This window comes from Eurosta solidaginis, chromosome 4 (assembly GCF_040869045.1).
Source record: "Eurosta solidaginis isolate ZX-2024a chromosome 4, ASM4086904v1, whole genome shotgun sequence".
NCBI lineage: Eukaryota > Metazoa > Arthropoda > Insecta > Diptera > Tephritidae > Eurosta > Eurosta solidaginis.
In genome coordinates this window covers 56429473-56447524 of record NC_090322.1, presented here as the reverse complement: position 1 = coordinate 56447524, position 18052 = coordinate 56429473, and the positions used below count along the sequence as shown (strand labels likewise).

The 18052-nt window shown below is 43.0% G+C and overlaps 2 protein-coding genes across 2 annotated transcripts; one reads left to right on the top strand and one right to left on the bottom strand.

Moving 5' to 3' along the window:
- The first annotated feature begins 74 nt into the window (after window positions 1-74).
- Brms1 (breast cancer metastasis-suppressor 1-like protein) lies at window positions 75-16803 on the top strand. The gene is made up of 3 exons (XM_067781736.1): window positions 75-421; window positions 481-725; window positions 15916-16803. Exons 1-3 carry the CDS (start codon window positions 235-237, stop codon window positions 16198-16200), a joined length of 717 nt encoding a protein of 238 aa, XP_067637837.1. The 5' UTR covers window positions 75-234; the 3' UTR covers window positions 16201-16803.
- mRpL49 (mitochondrial ribosomal protein L49) lies at window positions 16718-17491 on the bottom strand. The gene is made up of 2 exons (XM_067781737.1): window positions 17336-17491; window positions 16718-17273 (listed from the first exon to the last, which is right to left on the bottom strand). The coding sequence occupies exons 1-2, from the start codon at window positions 17402-17404 to the stop codon at window positions 16797-16799; spliced, it is 546 nt and encodes a 181-aa protein (XP_067637838.1). The 5' UTR covers window positions 17405-17491; the 3' UTR covers window positions 16718-16796.
- Between the last annotated feature and the right edge of the window lie 561 nt (window positions 17492-18052).

The following is an 18052-nucleotide window of genomic DNA, read 5'->3' as shown; positions in this document are numbered from 1 at the left end:
ATGACAGATGTGGCGACTACACCGCCGTCGTGAATGTAATCAGTCCTAGTGCCATTCATTGTGAACATTTGACGTCTGATAACAACAAAACATTCTGTAGTCAGTTAACAAAAATAGCAAAGGAGTAAATTTAGCTAAAATTAACAAAACTACGGTTACATTGAGTGGAACAATCCTTTAGAAATAAGCTAATTCTATTTTGGCCTGTGCCGATAACAATTTAGTGCCAACAAAATGCCTGTAAAAAATGAGGGTGATGCAAGCGACGGCGATGTTTCTGGGGCGGAGTCTGAGCATTCCAATTCCAGTCAGGGACGAGACTCTACAGATGAAGAAGCCAATGAAATGGAGTCAGATGACTCATCAGAAATGGATGCCATTGAAATGGAAAGACGTAGAACGGAATATGTCGAGGATATTGGTACGTTGAAATGGTTGAATCCGGAAAGTGCATTTAAAATTTTTTTATTCATTTTGTAGCAAGTCTTGAGTTGCAATTTGATCAGCTACGTGAACTATACTATCAAGAGCGTTACAAACAAAACGAACAACAAATAGCAGATGTTAGGAGTGGGAGATCCGAAGAGTACTTAATACCATTGAAAGAATTAGACAAAGCCTTCCGTAACCGTGTAGAAGTGGCCGAAAAATTACGTAAATATCGTTTAGGCAATATTGAACACAAATTCTTGTCTGAGGAGCAAGCTGCAGGACAACACTTTGAGGTAAGCATAGGTCTGAAAATACGAAGACACTATGAGCTAATGCGTATCATATGGGTGGTTATTACCCGAAGGTATCTGGTTTATAACCGGCAAGGGATGTTGTAGCGATAAAGACAAAGCATCAACATCAATTGCAATTCCAAAATCTTTAAGGACCAAAGACAGTAACGGCTGACATTCATCGAGTTGGTAAAATAGTTGGAGGGTTACTAAAGATGACAGAGTTGCTGTGCTACGAGACGGGTAAAATTGAATAGTAGATTAAGCGAAAATTTATTAGCGAGAGGAATGAAAAGAGCCCAGAAACCCCTGGCCTTATGAAGCTGGCACCTCTCCCGCTATTGTCATAAAAAGTTTGTTGTAGCAACTAACACATTGACGCTCGCCAAGTGGGCGCGCTTTCCGCAAGGTCATTGAATCGGCCTCGGCTCGTTTTATTCCCGAAATCCGGCCTCATTTTCTGGCGGAGGCCGCAAATTTATCGAGAGAACGTGACCTTATAAGGCAGCTCGATCCAGGCGACCTCCAAATAAGGGATATAAACCAACGCATCAGATTGCTTGTGTATGAACACAAGCGGACGAAATGGGAGGAACATTTAGGGTATTGTAACCTCTCTGCTGGTGTGGGAAAGCTTTGGTACACCCTATGTTGTTGTTGTATTAACAGTGCTTCGCCCCACTCAATGGGCACGACCCCTCACAAATTGTCATCAAGATCCTCTAACGGAAGTCCAAGGAAACTGGCTGTTTCAACAGGGGTGGACCATAATAAAAGGGGTGTTAGAGGCGTTGGTTCCACATTACAGTTAAAGAGATGGTTGGTGTCATGTTGGGACATTTTGCAAGCGGGGCATATATTTTGTATGTCGGGGTTGATTCTGGACAAGTAAGAGTTTAACCTGTTACAATATCCAGAACGAAGTTGGGCCAGGGTGACTCGTGTTTCCCTTGGTAGTGTGATTTCTTCTTCTGCAAGGGTGGGATATTGCATATTAATAACGGGGTTCACCGGGCGCGTCCTGACAAAGGCGTTAACCGATTCTGTGAATTTGGCTAAGGGCCTGCTTATGCTTGCCTGGATCAAACGGCAGTGTTGTAAAGTCCATATCGAATCCGTCTAAGCACAATGACAAAATTTGCATCGCCTACGACGATAAAGTGCTGCCGGATGCGAAAAAATGCTTGAGCGCTTTTTGCCGACAATATATAATGCATTCTACGGTTCACAAAGTTAAACGGCGGGCCAACACACGCGCACATAAACATAAATTCAGCGCGTCCCCAATTACCATCACCGCCAAAGGATGCCATCGGTCATGCTAAACCATCGAAAGCGCCCAGATGGCATAGCCATGCCGAGGGTAAAGAGAGTTTCAAATATTTAGCACATGTCCTCAACCTGTCCCTTTCCACCTTAGTCATCCCCGAAAAATGGAAAATGGCCAAGGTGGTCCCGCTACTAAAACCTGGGAAACCAGCTAACATACGAGATTCTTATCGCCCGATATCTCTCCTATATCGCCAGTAGCGAAGACACTTGAAGCCATTCTGCTTCCCTACTTTAAAAAAATGTGCAACTAGTGTATCATCAGCACGGCTTTTGAAACCTACATAGCACAAACACCACGCTAAATGCCATTAGCACCCAGATAAATTGCGGTTTAAATTAAAACCCCCATCATAGGACAGTACTCGTTGCGTTAAGCCTGTCAAAAGCTTTTTGATACGGTCACCCATGGCACGTTACTGCAAGACCTGGAAGGTTCCACACTTCCCCAAGTCTTAAAAGGTGGACCACAAATTATCTAGGTGGTCGGCAGGCATCGGTGCAGTTCAGGAACGCAACATCAAAACCAAGAAGAATTAAACAAGGGGTGCAACAGGGTGGTGTCCTATCCCCACTTTTGTTTAACTTCTACATATCAAAGCTACCTTCGCCACTAGAAGGAGTCACTGTCGTTACCTACGCCTTGACTAATATCTCAAAAGCCGAAGCCAAGGTTGTTGTTGTTGTTGTTGTTGTAGCAATGCTTCGCCCCACCTAACAGCCGCGACCGATCACAAATTGTCATCAATATCCTCTAACGGGAGTCCAAGGAAACTTGCCGTTTCAACAGGGATGGACCATAAGGAAAGGGGTGTTAGAGGCGTTGGTTCCACATTATAATTAAAGGGATGGTTGGTGTCATGTGGAAACACATTGCAAACGGGGCATACATTTTGTATGTCGGGGTTGATTCTGGATAGGTAAGAGTTTAACCTGTTACAGTATCCAGAACGAAGTTGATCAAGAATGACACGCGTTTCCCTGGGGAGTATGCGTTCCTCTTCCGCGAGTTTTGGATACTTTTCTTTAAGTACTGGATTCACCGGGCAATTCCCGGCATAAAGGTCCGACGCCTGTTTATGGAGTTCACCAAGGACCTGCTTGTGTTTTTTCGCTTCATACGGCTGGGTTCTCAGGTGCCGTATTTCCTCAAAATGCTTAAGGAGATGACTCCTTAAGCCCCTAGGCGGTGTTGGTTCATCAATCAGATGTCTGTTGGGATGCTCAGGTTTCTGGGTATTCAACAGGAACTGTTTGGTCAGCATCTCATTTCTCTGTTTGATGGGGAGTATTCTCGCCTCATTATGCGGATGGTTTTCTGGGGACATAAAAAGACAGCCCGTGGCAATTCTGAGAGCAGTATTTTGGCAGGACTGTAGCTTCTTCCAGTGGGTAATTTTTAGGCTTGGCGACCATATGGGTGACGCGTAGCACGTAATCGGCTAGCTAATTGCTTTGTATGTGGTCATGAGCGTTTCTTTATCTTTTCCCCAGGTACTGCCAGCGAGGGATTTGAAGATTTTGTTACGGCTCTGAATTCTCGGAACAATTGCGGCTGCGTGCTCACCAAAATGTGGATCCTGATCAAACGTCACACCCAAGATTTTGGGGTGTAGGACAGTCGGTAGAGTAGTGCTATCGACGTGGATGTTCAAAGTGGTCGACTTGTGGGACGTCCATGTTGTAAATAAGGTCGCGGAAGATTTAGTCAGTGATAATGCCAGGTTTCGCGAGGCGAAAAAACTGGAGAAATCAGGGAGGTAGCCGTTTATTTTATTGCATAGCTCATCGATCTTTGGACCTGGGCTATGGAGTTTTCTGAAGCCATGCTGATGAGAGGCTAGCTGCAAATTTTCTTGGAAATAAGGGAGCAAAATGGCTTCAAGCGTCATTGCTACTGGCGATAGGAGAGATATCGGACGATACGACTTCTATGTTAGCTGGTTTCCCAGGCTTTAGTAGCGGGACCACCTTTGCCATTTTCCATTTCTCGGGTATGACAAAGGCGGAAAGAGACAGGTTGAAGACATGCGCTAAATATTTGAAACCCTCTTTCCCTAGGCTTTTTAGCAACGGCATGGCTATGCCGTCTGGGCCCACTGCTTTGGATTGTTTAGCGCGACCAATGGCGTCCTCAACCTCTTTAGCGGTGATGGTGATTGGTGACGCGTTGAATTTGTGTTTATGTGCGTGTCTATTGGCTCTCCGTCTATCTTTGTCGACCGTAGGAATCGTTATATATTGTCGGCAGAAAGCGCTCGCGCATTTTTTCGCATCCGACAGCACTTTGTCGCCAAAGGCGATGGAAACTTTGTCTTTGTGCTTAGTTGGATTCGATAGGGACTTTACGGTGGACCAAAGTTTACCCACACCGGTAGAGAGGTTACAACCTCTTAGGTGCTCCTCCCATTTTGCCCGCTTGTGTTCGTCCACAAGCAATCTGATGCGTTGGTTTATATCCCTTATTTGGGGGTCGCCTGGATCAAGCTGTCTTATAAGGTCACGTTCTCTCGCTAAGTTTGCGGCCTCCGCCGGGAAGTGGGCCGGATTTCGGAAATTCTCCCGGCGGGAATGAAACATGCCGAGGCGGATTCAACCTTACGGAAGGCACGCTCCCCTTGGCGGGCATCAGTCGGGATAGGGAGGCATCAAAGCGGTTGTCTGTAAAAGATTTATACTCTTCCCACTTTCCTTTATTGAAGTTTATGAAAGTGCATTTTTCGGTGACGATGAAGTCGGCGGTACGCTCGAGCGAAATAAGTATAGGCAAGTTGTCGGATGCCAATGTTACCATCGGCTGCCAGTTGACGCAATTTACGAGTTCTGCGCTCACGATTGAGATATCTGGCAAACTGTGACAGCTTCCTACCATACGTGTGGGAGCGTCTCCGTTTATTGTGCAGAACGTAGATCCACCAACATCTCACCCCTACTGTCCGCCCGCTAGTTTGAGTGCCATAGATCGTGATGGGCATTGAAATCGCCTAAGATAATGCGATTGTTGCCAGTGAGTAAGGCTCTGATATTAGGGCGGTATCCACTGGGGCAACAGGTGGCAGGAGGGATGTAGATGTTGATGATTTCTAGGTTTGCATAGCCTGACCGGACAGATAGGCCTTGACGTTCTAAGACATTGTCCCTGCTGTCGATGCCAGGATCAAATATATAATATTGCACAGAGTGGTGTATGATAAAACGCGAGGCCGCCTCCATTTCCGCCCTCGCGGTCTTTCCTGTGGACATTATACCCAGAGCAGGTCTGCAATGCAGATCTTGCTGTGAGTTTAGTCTCTTGAATCGCAGCAATGCTTATGTTGTGCCGCTTCATGAAATCGACTATCTCCGTAATCTTCCCAGTTAGTCCATTACAGTTTAACTGCAGAATTCTGAAGTGCATAAGGGTAGACACCGCCACTCTGGGAGTAAGTGACGGGTGACTACGCCTGGGTTGTGGAAGGCCAGGACGCAATTGCTGTTGTGGCCATGGGACTGGGCGTCCTTGGGCAAGCATTGGGGTACACGGATGATTTGGGTTTGCGACCTGGCAACATGGCGCAATGAAACCCGTCGGGGGGTTGCCGTCGCGGAGACCAGAACATCTAGGAAAGTGGCACCACCCAAGGCAGGAGCTGCATTGGGCGGATGTCGCAAACATATATATTCTGTACTGGCAAACGGTGCAAACGGATGTACGGACTAAGAGTCTGTTTCCCTCACCTACACGATTGCTGCTGGAAAAGAGCAGCAGCGGGTACTTGTTGTGGCTTGCTGAGCAGCGGGGCTGCTGGAAGGTAGCGGGGGGCGCTTAGGCGTAGACTACGGGACTCCCTTGGGCGTGAACAGCAAGGAGCCACAAAAGATTTATAAAAGTTACGTGGACGTCGGGTTTTGGGATCAAGCCCAGAACAACCTGTCCGATGCAACCATCCCTTACACGAGACACACTGAACAGAGTATGACCGTCCTAAAAAGATTCTTTTCCGGCAGATACAGCAAAACCATTTCTCAGGACCGGGGTCAGGAGACGGATTCGATGCCTTCCCGGAGTAAGACAATATGGAGCAGTCCTGCTGCAAGGAGCTGCTGGGAGGATGACAATTTGTGGGAGGGACGCAACAAATTAGATGGGGTCACACTGAAATGATAGTCCTTGGTCGGGAAAAATCCCGAGTCGCTCCGGCACATAGAACCGACTGCCTTGGGAAGCGCCAAGGTTAACGCCATCTATGGGTCTCTTCGTACTTGGTAGGTAGAAAGCAAACCGTTGTGTTTAACAATTGCTTGTCTGAATTCATCTATGTATCTTCCGGAGTTCCACAGGGCAGTCACCTTGGTCCAGTGTTGTTTCTGCTCTTCATTAATGACCTCCCAAATGTTTTGAAGCGCTGCATACCGCTGCTGTACGCTGACGATGTCAAACTGGTTATGCCCATTCGCTCACCTGAAGATAGGGCACTTCTTCAATTGGATCTGGATAACGTGGTATCACTCACGTGGTCGTGAACGTCATGTCACTAAATTTACCGAAGTGCAAGTTTATGTGTTGTACGAGGAAATCTTTTAAAACCTATCAGTACATGATAGGCGATTATACCATTAAGCAAGTCACAAACTTTACTGATCTTGGCGTTATAATGGACCCTAAACTGGACTTCAAATTACATATCGAATCGTGTGTGAATAGGGCTAGAGGCACTTTGGCTTTCGTAAAAAGGTGGTCAAAGGAATTCAATGACCCCTATGTCACTAAAACTCTTTTTTTTTATCGTTAGTAAGACCTATATTGGAATATACTTCCATTATCTGGAACCCGCGTTATCATGTTCATAGCGAAAAATTGGAATCGGTTCAGAAGCAATTTTTGCTCTTTGCTTTAAATCATTTGCCCTGGGATCCATCAAGGAACCTACCGCCCTATTGCAGCCGGTTAAAACTTTTACAGCTGCCTTCACTACAGAGCCGTAGGGAGATGCTTGGCGTTTTATTTATGGTAAAACTATTAAGGGGGATGATAAACAGTCCATTTCTGCTTGGCGAGGTGATGTTTAATGTCCCTTTTAGGCCCTCTCAGTATTTCCAACCGTTATATTTAAATACATGTAGATCGAATTTTCAAATGCATGAACCTCTTCGTTGTCTGTGTCAAGATTTCAATAATCACTGCAATAATATTGATACTTGCGACACACTTTACAGTATAAAAAAATATACACTCACTGCCTTGAACTCGATAACTGTTTCAAAATCACATGTTAAACTAAATCTGTTACCTGCTCTAGTTACTTTGGGTGGGTGGCTTGGAATCACGTCCTTTCCAACCTCTCACACATCGCAGCCCTACTCATTGTGTGTTAAATATACATCAGCTGCTCGAAATCACGTCCATTCCGACAGCACTAATAATCAATAGTTACTTTGGGCGGGTGGCTTGGAATCACGTCCTTTCCAACCTCCCACACGTCACAGCCCTACTCATTGTGTGTTAAATATACATCAGCTGCTCGAAATCACGTCCATTCCGACAGCACTGATAATGAATTCCGTTGCTCGGCATCACAGTCCATCCCGACAACTGATTCAATAATATATATATATACATATTTTATAATATAATTTTGCTCACTATGTATGCTTGTTAATTTTACACTGTAATCCGCATTTATATTCATTCATTCATTCATATTTAGTCTGATTAATTGTAAAATTTGTAGACTAACAAATAAATAAATAAAAAAAAAATAAATAAATAAATAAAATCAGTCCATTAAAATTATTATAAAAATAAGGCAGGAAAAATGCAATAAGCTCGTGAAAGTAATAAAAAAGTTCCGACTTATCTTGTTTGGTTGATTTTCCGACAGGGTGGATAAATGATGTATATTGGAACGATTTTCCGTCATCCCTTGTCAAATTTGGTTTTGAGACAAACCGGTTCGAAATCGACACTGATGATGGCACAACGCCGAAACCGGTTTGTCTCAAAACCAAATTTGACAAGGGATGACGGAAAATCGTTCCAATATACATACATCAAAAAAGTTCCGCTTTGACAATATTCTATTTGCTGAAGAAATAGCAAAGTCAAAATTTTCGAAAATTGACATATGTACATAATTTACCGGATCTGTGAACATTTTCAGTGAAAAAATAAAGGATCCTATCAAAAAAATTATTACGCCTAGAACGGTTACACAAAAAAGAAACTTTGATGGGTGGTTTGGTGCTAATCTGCTCCAAATGAAAAAAATAAAATTGAATTATATAAATCAGCAAAATGAAGCAACTCCCAGGCAGAGTGGCAGGACTATAAACAGTACAGAAATAGGTATTCCAAAGAACTTGAAATGCGCGAAACAGTTACATTTCGAAGAGGGTTGATGCATCGAATGAGCAAAAGACGATGTGGAGAACAATAAAACAATTTATCCTGAACGAAGAGAGGACAGAAATTAGCAAAATTATGGTGAAATCCATAGAGATAAAAAACCCGTTGGAAATCGCTAACGAACTGAATAAATTTTTTATAGAATTTGTTGAAGAGCTGAATAGAAATATACCCAATGTGACATATATAAACAACGTAAAGCCTTGTGATAAACAATTTAAATTTAAGAAATTAGAATTAAATGAGCTCAAGAGTATACACAAAGCAATGAATAACAAGAAAGACTATAACTTGATATCCCCAAAAATAATACTATGTGAATTTGATGTGCTGGCCCAATCCTCCTTGAAATTATTAATGCGTCGTTCGAACTGGGAGAATTTCCAAAAAAATGGAAAACTTCAATGGTGGTACCAGTAGCAAAAGTTAAAAACGCGCTAAATCCTGAAGAGTTTCGTCCCATCAATATGTTAATGACCGCAAGTAAAATACTTGAAAAAGTGGTGCATAAACAATTAGAAGGCTACATGGAGAATAATCGGCTAATATCGGAAAAGCAATCGGGATTCCGACAACGTCATATCTGTGTGTCGGCAATAAATCTAGTAATTTCATACTGGAAGTCAGAAATAGACAACGGGAAATGTATAGTGGCTGTTTTCTTGGATTTCAAGCGAGCATTTGAATCAAATGATAGAGGAATTTTGTTAGAAAAAATGAGGCAGTACGGAATTAAGGGAGCCGAATACCGGTGGTTTCAAAGTTACTTAAGTAACAGATGTCAGTGCACTAAAGTATCGGAAAGTGTATCAGATCCAGCAAGAATAATGTTAGGCATACCTCAAGGCGCAGTACTTGGCACGCTACTATTTTTAATATGCATAAACGATATGGAAAATATATTACAGGATGGTGTACAAATTTGTCAATTTGCAGATGATACATTACTATATATGACCGGAAGTTCTAGTCAGGAATGTATTGCGCGGCTGAATGATAGTCTGTAAACTATATGTAAACTAAAACTTTATGTGAATAAAACAAAGGCAATAACAATCAATGGCGAGTCAAATGAAAACATTAAAGTTAATTCATTCAAGGTTCGAATCGAGCTCATGAGCTTACAGTTAATTGTGAAATAATCTACAAAGTTGATGAAATTAAGTATTTAGGCATTATCATCGATGAAAAATTAAATTTCGACAAGCATATAGATTATGTTTGCAGCATTTCAAAAAAAAATTGGATTTTTCCAGAGAATGCGCCTGTAAATAGTGCCCTAAAGATATATAATAATGTCATGATAAAGCCACATTTTGAATATTGCTCAACTATACTGTTCCTTGGATCCAACCAAATGAAAAGCAGACTACAAAAATTGCAGAATAAGGGAATGCGGTGTATTCTTCTTTGTAATATATTGACACCAACCTCACACATGCTCGATACCCTGAAATGGCTTAACATTAACATTGTATTTAAAATGAAGTATAATCTGCTACCAAAGTATTTAACAAACCAAAGTGTGTATGTTGGGGATGTGCAACCCTACAGTTTAGGGAACAAAAATGATTTTAGAATTAATCGCTTCCCAAGGCCGTCGGTTCTATGTACCGGAGCGACTCGGAATTTTTCCCGACAAAGGACTGACATTTCAGCGTAACCCCATTTAATTTGTTGCGTCCCTTCCACAAATTGTCATCCTCCCAGCAGCTCCTTGCAGCGGGACTGCTCCATATTCTCTTGCTCGGGGAAGGTATCGAACCCAATCCGGGTCCGTCTCCTGACCCCGGTCCTGAGAAATGGTTTTGCTGCATCTGCCGGAAAAGAATCTTTTTAGGACGGTCATACTCTTGTCAGTGTCTCGTGTAAGGGTTGTTCTGGGCTAGATCTCAAAACCAGACATCCACGTAACTTCTTTAAATCTTTTGTGGCTCCTTGCTGTTCACGCCCTAGGACGTCCCGTAGTTTGCGTCTTGGCGCCCCCCCCCCCCCCCCACTACCTTCCAGCAGCCCCGCTGCTCAGCAAGCCACAACAAGTACCCGCTGTTGCTCGCGCCCCACGGCGCCACCAACTCTTACGGCTGCTCCCACTCATAGCTACAGTCTCCGTAGTAGAGTCGGGAACAATGCCGAGCATCAGCCCCTGCCCCGTCTCCCCCCCCTCTTTTCCGGCTCTTAATCCCAACCCCCTTTGCACCGTTTGCCAGTACAGAATATATATGTTTGCGACATCCGCCCAATGCAGCTCCTTCCATGGTGCCACTTTCTTAGATGTTCTGGTCTCCGCGACGGCAACCCCTCGACGAGTTTCATTGCGCCATGTTGCCAGTCCGCATACCCAAATACACCGGGTACCCCAATGCTTACCCAAGGACGTCCAGTCCCAGGGCCACAACAGCAGTTGCGTCCTAGCCTTCCACAACCCCGGCGTAGTCACCCGTCACTTATTCCCAGAGTGGCAACGTCTCCCCGTATGCACTTCAGACTTCTGCAGTTAAACTGTAATGGATTAACTGGGAAGATCACGGAGATAGTCGATTTCATGAAGCGGCACAACATCCGCATTGCTGCGATTCAAGCGACTAAACTCACAGCAAGATCTGCACTGCAGACCTGTTCTGGGTATTATGTCCACAGAAAAGATCGCGAGAGCGGAAATGGAGGCAGCCTCGCGTTTATCATACACCACTCTGTTCAATATCATATATTTGATCCCGGCATCGACCGCAGGGACAGTGTCTTAGAACGTCAAGGCTTATCTGTCCGGTCAGGCGATGCAAACCTAGAAATCATCAACATCTACATCCCTCCTGCCACCTGTTGCCCCAGTGGAGACCGCCCTAATATCAGCGCCTTACTCACTGGCAACAATCGCATTATCTTAGGCGATTTCAATGCCCATCACGATCTATGACATTCAAACTTGCGGGCGGACAGTAGGGGTGAGATGTTGGTGGATCAAATAGAAGAAACGACGTTCTGCACAATAAACGGAGGCGCCCCACACGTATGGAAGGAAGCTGTCACAGTTCGCCGGATATTTCAATAGTGAGCGCAGAACTCGTAAACTGCGTCAACTGGTAGCCAATGGTAACATTGGGATCCAACCACCTGCCTATACTTATTTCGCTCGAGCGTACCGCCACTTCATCGTCACAGAACTGACACAGACTGATGCCCGCCAAGGGGAGCGTGCTTTCCGCAAGGTCATTGAATCCGCCTCGGCACGTTTCATTCCCATCGGTAGAATTCCCGAAATTCGGCCCAACTTCCCGGCGGAGGCCTCAAATTTGGTGAGAGAACGTGACCTTATAAGACAGCTCGATCCCGGCGACCCCCAAATAACGGATATAAACCAACGCATCAGATTGCTTGTGGATGAACACAAGCAGGCGAAATGGGAGGAGCACATTAGCGGTTGTACCCTCTCTGCCGGTGTAGGTAAACTTTGGTCCACCGTAAAGTCCCTATCGAATCCGTCTAGACACAATGACAAAGTTTCCATCGCCTTTGGCGATAAAGTGCTGTCGGATGCGAAAAAATGCGCTAGCGCTTTCTGCCGACAATATATAATGCATTCTAGGGTCGGCAAAGATAGACGGAGGGCCAACAGACACGCACATAAACATAAATTCAGCGCGTCACCAATTACCATCACCGCCAAAGAGGTTGAGGATGCCATCGGTCATGCTAAACCATCCAAAGCAGTCTGCCCAGACGGCATAGCCATGCCGATGCTTAAAAGCCTAGGGAAAGAGGGTTTCAAATATTTAGCACATGTCTTCACCTGTCTCTTTCCACCTTTGTCATACCCGAAAAATGGAAAATGGCCAAGGTGGTCCCGCTACTAAAGCCTGGGAAACCAGCTAACATAGGAGAGTCGTATCGCCCGATATCTCTCCTATCGCCAGTAGCCAAGACGCTTCAAGCCATTTTGCTCCCCTACTTCAAAGCAAATTTGCTGCTAGCTTGTCATCAGCATGGATTCAGAAAACTCCATAGCACCACCACCGCGCTAAATGCCATCAACACCCAAATAAATTGCGGTTTAAATCAAAACCCCCACCATAGAACAGTACTCGTTGCGCTAGACCTATCAAACGCTTTTGATACGGTCAACCATGGCACGTTACTGCAAGACCTGGAAGGGTCTACCCTTCCACCATGTCTTAAGAGGTGGACCGCAAATTATCTGGGTGGTCGGCAGGCATCAGTACAATTTAGAAATGAAACATCAAAACCAAGAAGAATTAAACAAGGGGTACCACAGGGTGGTGTCCTATCTCCACTTTTTTTAATTTCTACATATCTAAGCTACCTTCGCCACCAGAAGGAGTTACTATCGTTTCCTACGCCGATGACTGCACAATAATGGCCACAGGCCCAGGCCCACAAATCGATGAGCTTTGCAACAGAATAAACGGCTACCTCCCTGATCTCCCCTCCCTCGCGAAACCTGGCATTATCACCGACTAAATCCTCAGCTACCTTATTTACAACATGGACGTCCCAAATGTCGACCATTTTGAACATCCACGTCAATGGCACTACGCTACCGACTGTCCTACACCCCAAAATCTTGGGTGTGACGTTTGATCAGGATCTACATTTTGGTGAGCACGCAGCCGCAATTGTTCCGAAAATCCAGAGCCGTAATAAAATCCTCAAATCCCTTGCTGGCAGTACTTGGGTAAAAGACAAACAAAACGCTCGTTACCACATACAAAGCAATTGGCCAGCCGTTTGCATGCTACGCGTCCCCTATATGGTCGCCAAACATAAGAACTACCCACTGGAAGAAGCTACAGGCCTGCCAAAATACTGCGCTCATAACCGCCACGGGCTGTCTTCTTATGTCCCCATAACACCATCTACATAATGAGGCGAGAATACTCCCCATCAGGGAGAGAAATGAGATGCTAACCAAACAGTTCCTGTTGAATACCCAGAAACTTGGGCATCCCAACAGACATCTGATTGATGAGCCAGCACCGTCTAGGGGCCTAAGGAGTCATCTCCGTAAGCATTTTGAGGAAATATGACACCTGAGAACTCAGCCGTATGAAGCAAAAAAACACAAGCATGTCCTTGGTGAACTCCACAAACAGGCGTCGGACCTTTATGCCGGGAATTGCCGGGTGAATCCAGTACTCCGGAAACAGTACCCAAAACTTGCGGAAGAGGAACGCATACTCCCCAGGGAAACGCGAGTCCTTCTGGCTCAACTTCGTTCTGGATACTGTAACAGGTTAAACTCTTACCTATCCAGAATCAACCCCGACGTACAAAATTTATGCCCCGCTTGCAATGTGTCCCCACATGACACCAACCATCTCTTTAATTGTAATGTGGAACCAACGCCTCTAACACCCCTTTCATTATGGTCCACCCCTGTTGAAACAGCAAGTTTCCTTGGACTCCCGTTAGAGGATATTGATGACAATTTGTGATCGGTCGCGGCTGTTAGGTGGGGCGAAGCACTGCTACAACAACAACAACATTTTAGAATTAACTTTTATAAGTCTAATAAGGCACAACATATTTTAATGTATAAAGGCCTAAAACTATTTAATGAATTACCAAGTAATATCAAAAATGAAAGAATCATTAATGTATTTAAAAGACTGCTAATAGATTATGTTAGAGCAGTATTTTAGCTCACAATTCCTAATAAGCAAATTACTATCTAGTAAGTAAATTGTACCTGAAATTATTTTTTTTTTAAATAGCAAAAAAAAAGCTAAATAAAGAAGAAACTAACTAAACTAAACAATAATGGCTACAGGCCCAGGCCCACAGATCAATAAGCTTTGCAACAAAATAAACGGCAACCTCCCTGATCTCTCCAGTTTTTTCGCCTCGCGAAGCCTGACATGACCGACTAAATCATCGGCGACCTTATTTACAACATGAACGTCCCAAATGTCGACCATTTTAATATCCACGTCGATGGCACGTTTGATCAGGATCTACATTTTGGTGAGCATGCAGCCGCAATTGTACCGAAAATCCAGAGCCGCAATAATCCTCAAATCTCTTGCTGGCAGTACTTGGGGTAAAGATAAAGAAGCGCTCATTACCACTTACAAAGCAATTGGGCAGCCGATTGCATGCTACGCGTCTCCGACACCATCTACATAATGAGACGAGAATACTCCCCATTAGGGGAGAAATGAAATGCTAACCAAACAGTTCCTGTTTAATACCCAGAAACCTGGGCATCCCAACAGACATCTCATTGATGAGTCTATACCGCCCAGGGGCTTAACCGTCCTGTTCATAGATGGCTACCCGGGTACCTTTTGTATATTCAAAAACCATTTTTACAAATAGAAACGAGTTAAAATTTTGTGGCATCCTATGGGAATAAGTTGTCTACAAAAAGGAGGGACAATTTTTTCAAATATAATTTCATAGATGATTTTTTTAATAAATTAGTTTTTTTATTACTAGTTCTCATGGCTAGGATACCCAGGTACCACTAGTAGTTCTCACGTATGAACTGCTTTGTTGTACCCGGGTACCCAGCCATGCGAACTAAGAAGAAAAATTATTCATGAACAGGACGGTTAAGGTCACTGCTGCAACAAAAATAGGGACTTAGGGATTAATCTCCGTAAGCATTATGAGGAAATACGGCATTTGAGAGCACAGCCGTTTGAAGCTAAAAAACACAAGCTGGTCCTCAGTGAACTCCACAAACAGGCGTCGAACCTCTATGCCAAGAATTGTCCAATGAATCCTGTACTCAAAGAACAATACCCAAAACTAGCAGAGGAGGAAAGCAGTCTCCCTAGGGAAACGAGAGTCACTCTAGCTCAACTTCGATCTGGATACTGTAACAGGTTAAACTCTTACCTATCCAGAATCAACCCCGACGTACAAAAAGTATGTCCTGCTTTTAATGTGCCCCCACATGACACCAAGTCCCCCCCCCCCCCCCCCCCTGTTGAAACAGCAAATTTCCTGGGACTCCCGTTTGAGGACATTGATAACAATTTGTGATCGGTCGCACCTATTGGATGGGGCGAAGCACTGCTACAGCAACAACAACAGTTGCAAATATGACCGGGCCAGAAGTCTTTGAATTAAATTTTTCCAAGAAGTTGTATGAAAAATTAAACTTTCTTTGCGTTCTTTCCATTCAATATAATTATGAGCTATGTTTATAAGCTTTACATAGATATGAACTTAGTGCAATTAATGAAAGCCCAGAGACTACTATGGCTAGTTCGTACTATACAAATGGAAGAAGCAGCTCCGGAAACAAGGCGAATTATACTGGACTCGTATACCACAAAGGACTTCGAACCCCCAACTTTGTTATTGTTGAATAGTCCTAACAAATTTCCAATAATCACAACAATATATGTATTAAGTTTGACAACATGAATCATTTATTATGTTCAAAAAAAATCTGCAGGTCTGGGCTTGCACCCTAAAAAACCACATTTATATTTTCTTTCTTTACAGAGTGAAAAGAAGCTATTACTTGATCAAATGGAGGAGGATATCATGGAAAAAATAAGACGTCTGGAAGAAGATCGTCATAATGTCGACATCTCTTGGTCTGATTGGGCTGTAGATAGAAGAGCAAGCAAAGTACGCGGACCTGGAAGAAAAAAAGCTGTTACGGTTACCGGTCCCTACATTGTATATATGCTGCGTGAAGAAGATATTATGGAGGATTGGACGACAATACGAAAAGCACTTAAACGATCAGCAGCTACAGCAGTCGCTACCGCCGTAGTCTCATGATAGTAACGAACTGAAATATACTAGGCTTAAATAACTTTAGATACGAAATTAAGGACAGTGAATGAAAATTGATTTAAAAAAAATAGGCAGGTACACTATTTTCGAAATCAAATCTAGTGTATTTTCTCAGGATAGAACGAGTGTGATTTTTGCAAAATATTCTTTGCTAAATTTTCTCTTCTCTTAGTTTAAATGAATTGATTGCTACTAATGCACTAAGCTTATGCATAATTAAAAAATAAATGTATGAATTAAATCGTCGCCACAAATATAAGTGTAAGACTTGAAAATGCCACTAAGAACTTTATTAAAATGTTTATAATAACCAGTACAAGATTTTTCCATTCACTTTGCGGTATCTTGATATGTAAAATACCTTCTGGTGGTGCAATGCAATTTTTAGAACAATTTTCATTAGAACAATTTAGGTTACCACAATTAAGGGATGTGGCCAACCAGTAGATATTAAGTAAACTGTAGCTTAAAATATAATTTAAGCCGATAATTCAATTTAAAATCCATGTTAATATAACGGTTCTTTTTATTTAAAATGCATCTATATACATAATATTGTTGATAAAAAACATAGTTGAACCTTAGAAGCCTTTCTCTTTCAAGTATTCCCGAATATCATCCACATAATCTCCATGAAAATGTATTTGACCACTCATTTCATTTATCCGGCTCGCACACAATCTACCATCTCGTGCTTTCTCCACAACAGCACGTAGTTCCTTTTCTAATTCCCATAAGTCGCCCTGTATGCGCCGCACTATCGTGACGCGCCGTTGACCGCGAAAAGTTTTACGTAAATAAACAGGTATCATGTGGTTTTTAGTACGCGCAACAAAATATTTAAGCTCTGGTCCATCTGCAGTTGCCGGCTTCCAGCCTGAGGGAAATTCCGGTTTTTCAATCGGTTTTGGTACTGTCTTATGTGGTAGCAAACGTTCTACATATTTCCATTCTGGAGCATTATATACAATTTCTACATCAGGATATTCCTCAAGAGATCCGACAGGTTGGGATGACCGATAACTAGATTGTCGGAATGCAGTAAAAGGTGGCAAGCACTTAATGTAAATAATATTCTTTAAGCATTAGTTTAATAATTATTATCAGAAAAGTAGCGTACCTTAACATTATTGGACAATAATTGTATATTTTGCTTAGTTAACACCGATAAGAATCTTCGAGCAGCCATATTTTGATTTTATCAACTGTGTTATGTCATTCAAACAGCTGCTCTCCATTCGGCCGGTTTGTTTTAACGCTGCTTGTTCACAAAGGGACAAATAATGGTGTTATAACCATAACCAGATAAAACAGCTGATCGAACCAACCTTATGGAAATCAATGTAATCGTTTATTGGTGTCATACCATAACGCTAACGCCATAACCATACCATAGCCAACCAATTGGCTTTTGGTTTCTCGCCATATCCATATCCTAAAAATATTTGAGTTGGTGAATTTAATAACTCTGTAGATTTTATTCATTGTTTTGGATACGTTATGAATAAGAGACTTATTTTTTGTGAAATATGTTTGTAATTGTTTGCGTTTTCTTCATTTTTATGAATTTTCACGATTTTTAGGTTAAGGCACCATTAGTCGATCACATTGGACATGGTTATGGATATGGGTATGGTCACGACTATGGTGTAAGGGTAAAGGGCCAATTAATGGTGACTTATAACCATAAAACCATAACCAGATAAAACAGCTGATCGAACCTACCTTATGGAAATCAATGTAATCGATTAATGGTGCCATATCATAACGCTAACGCCATAACCATACCGCAGCCAACCAATTGGTTTTTGGTTTCACGCCCTATCCATAACCTAAA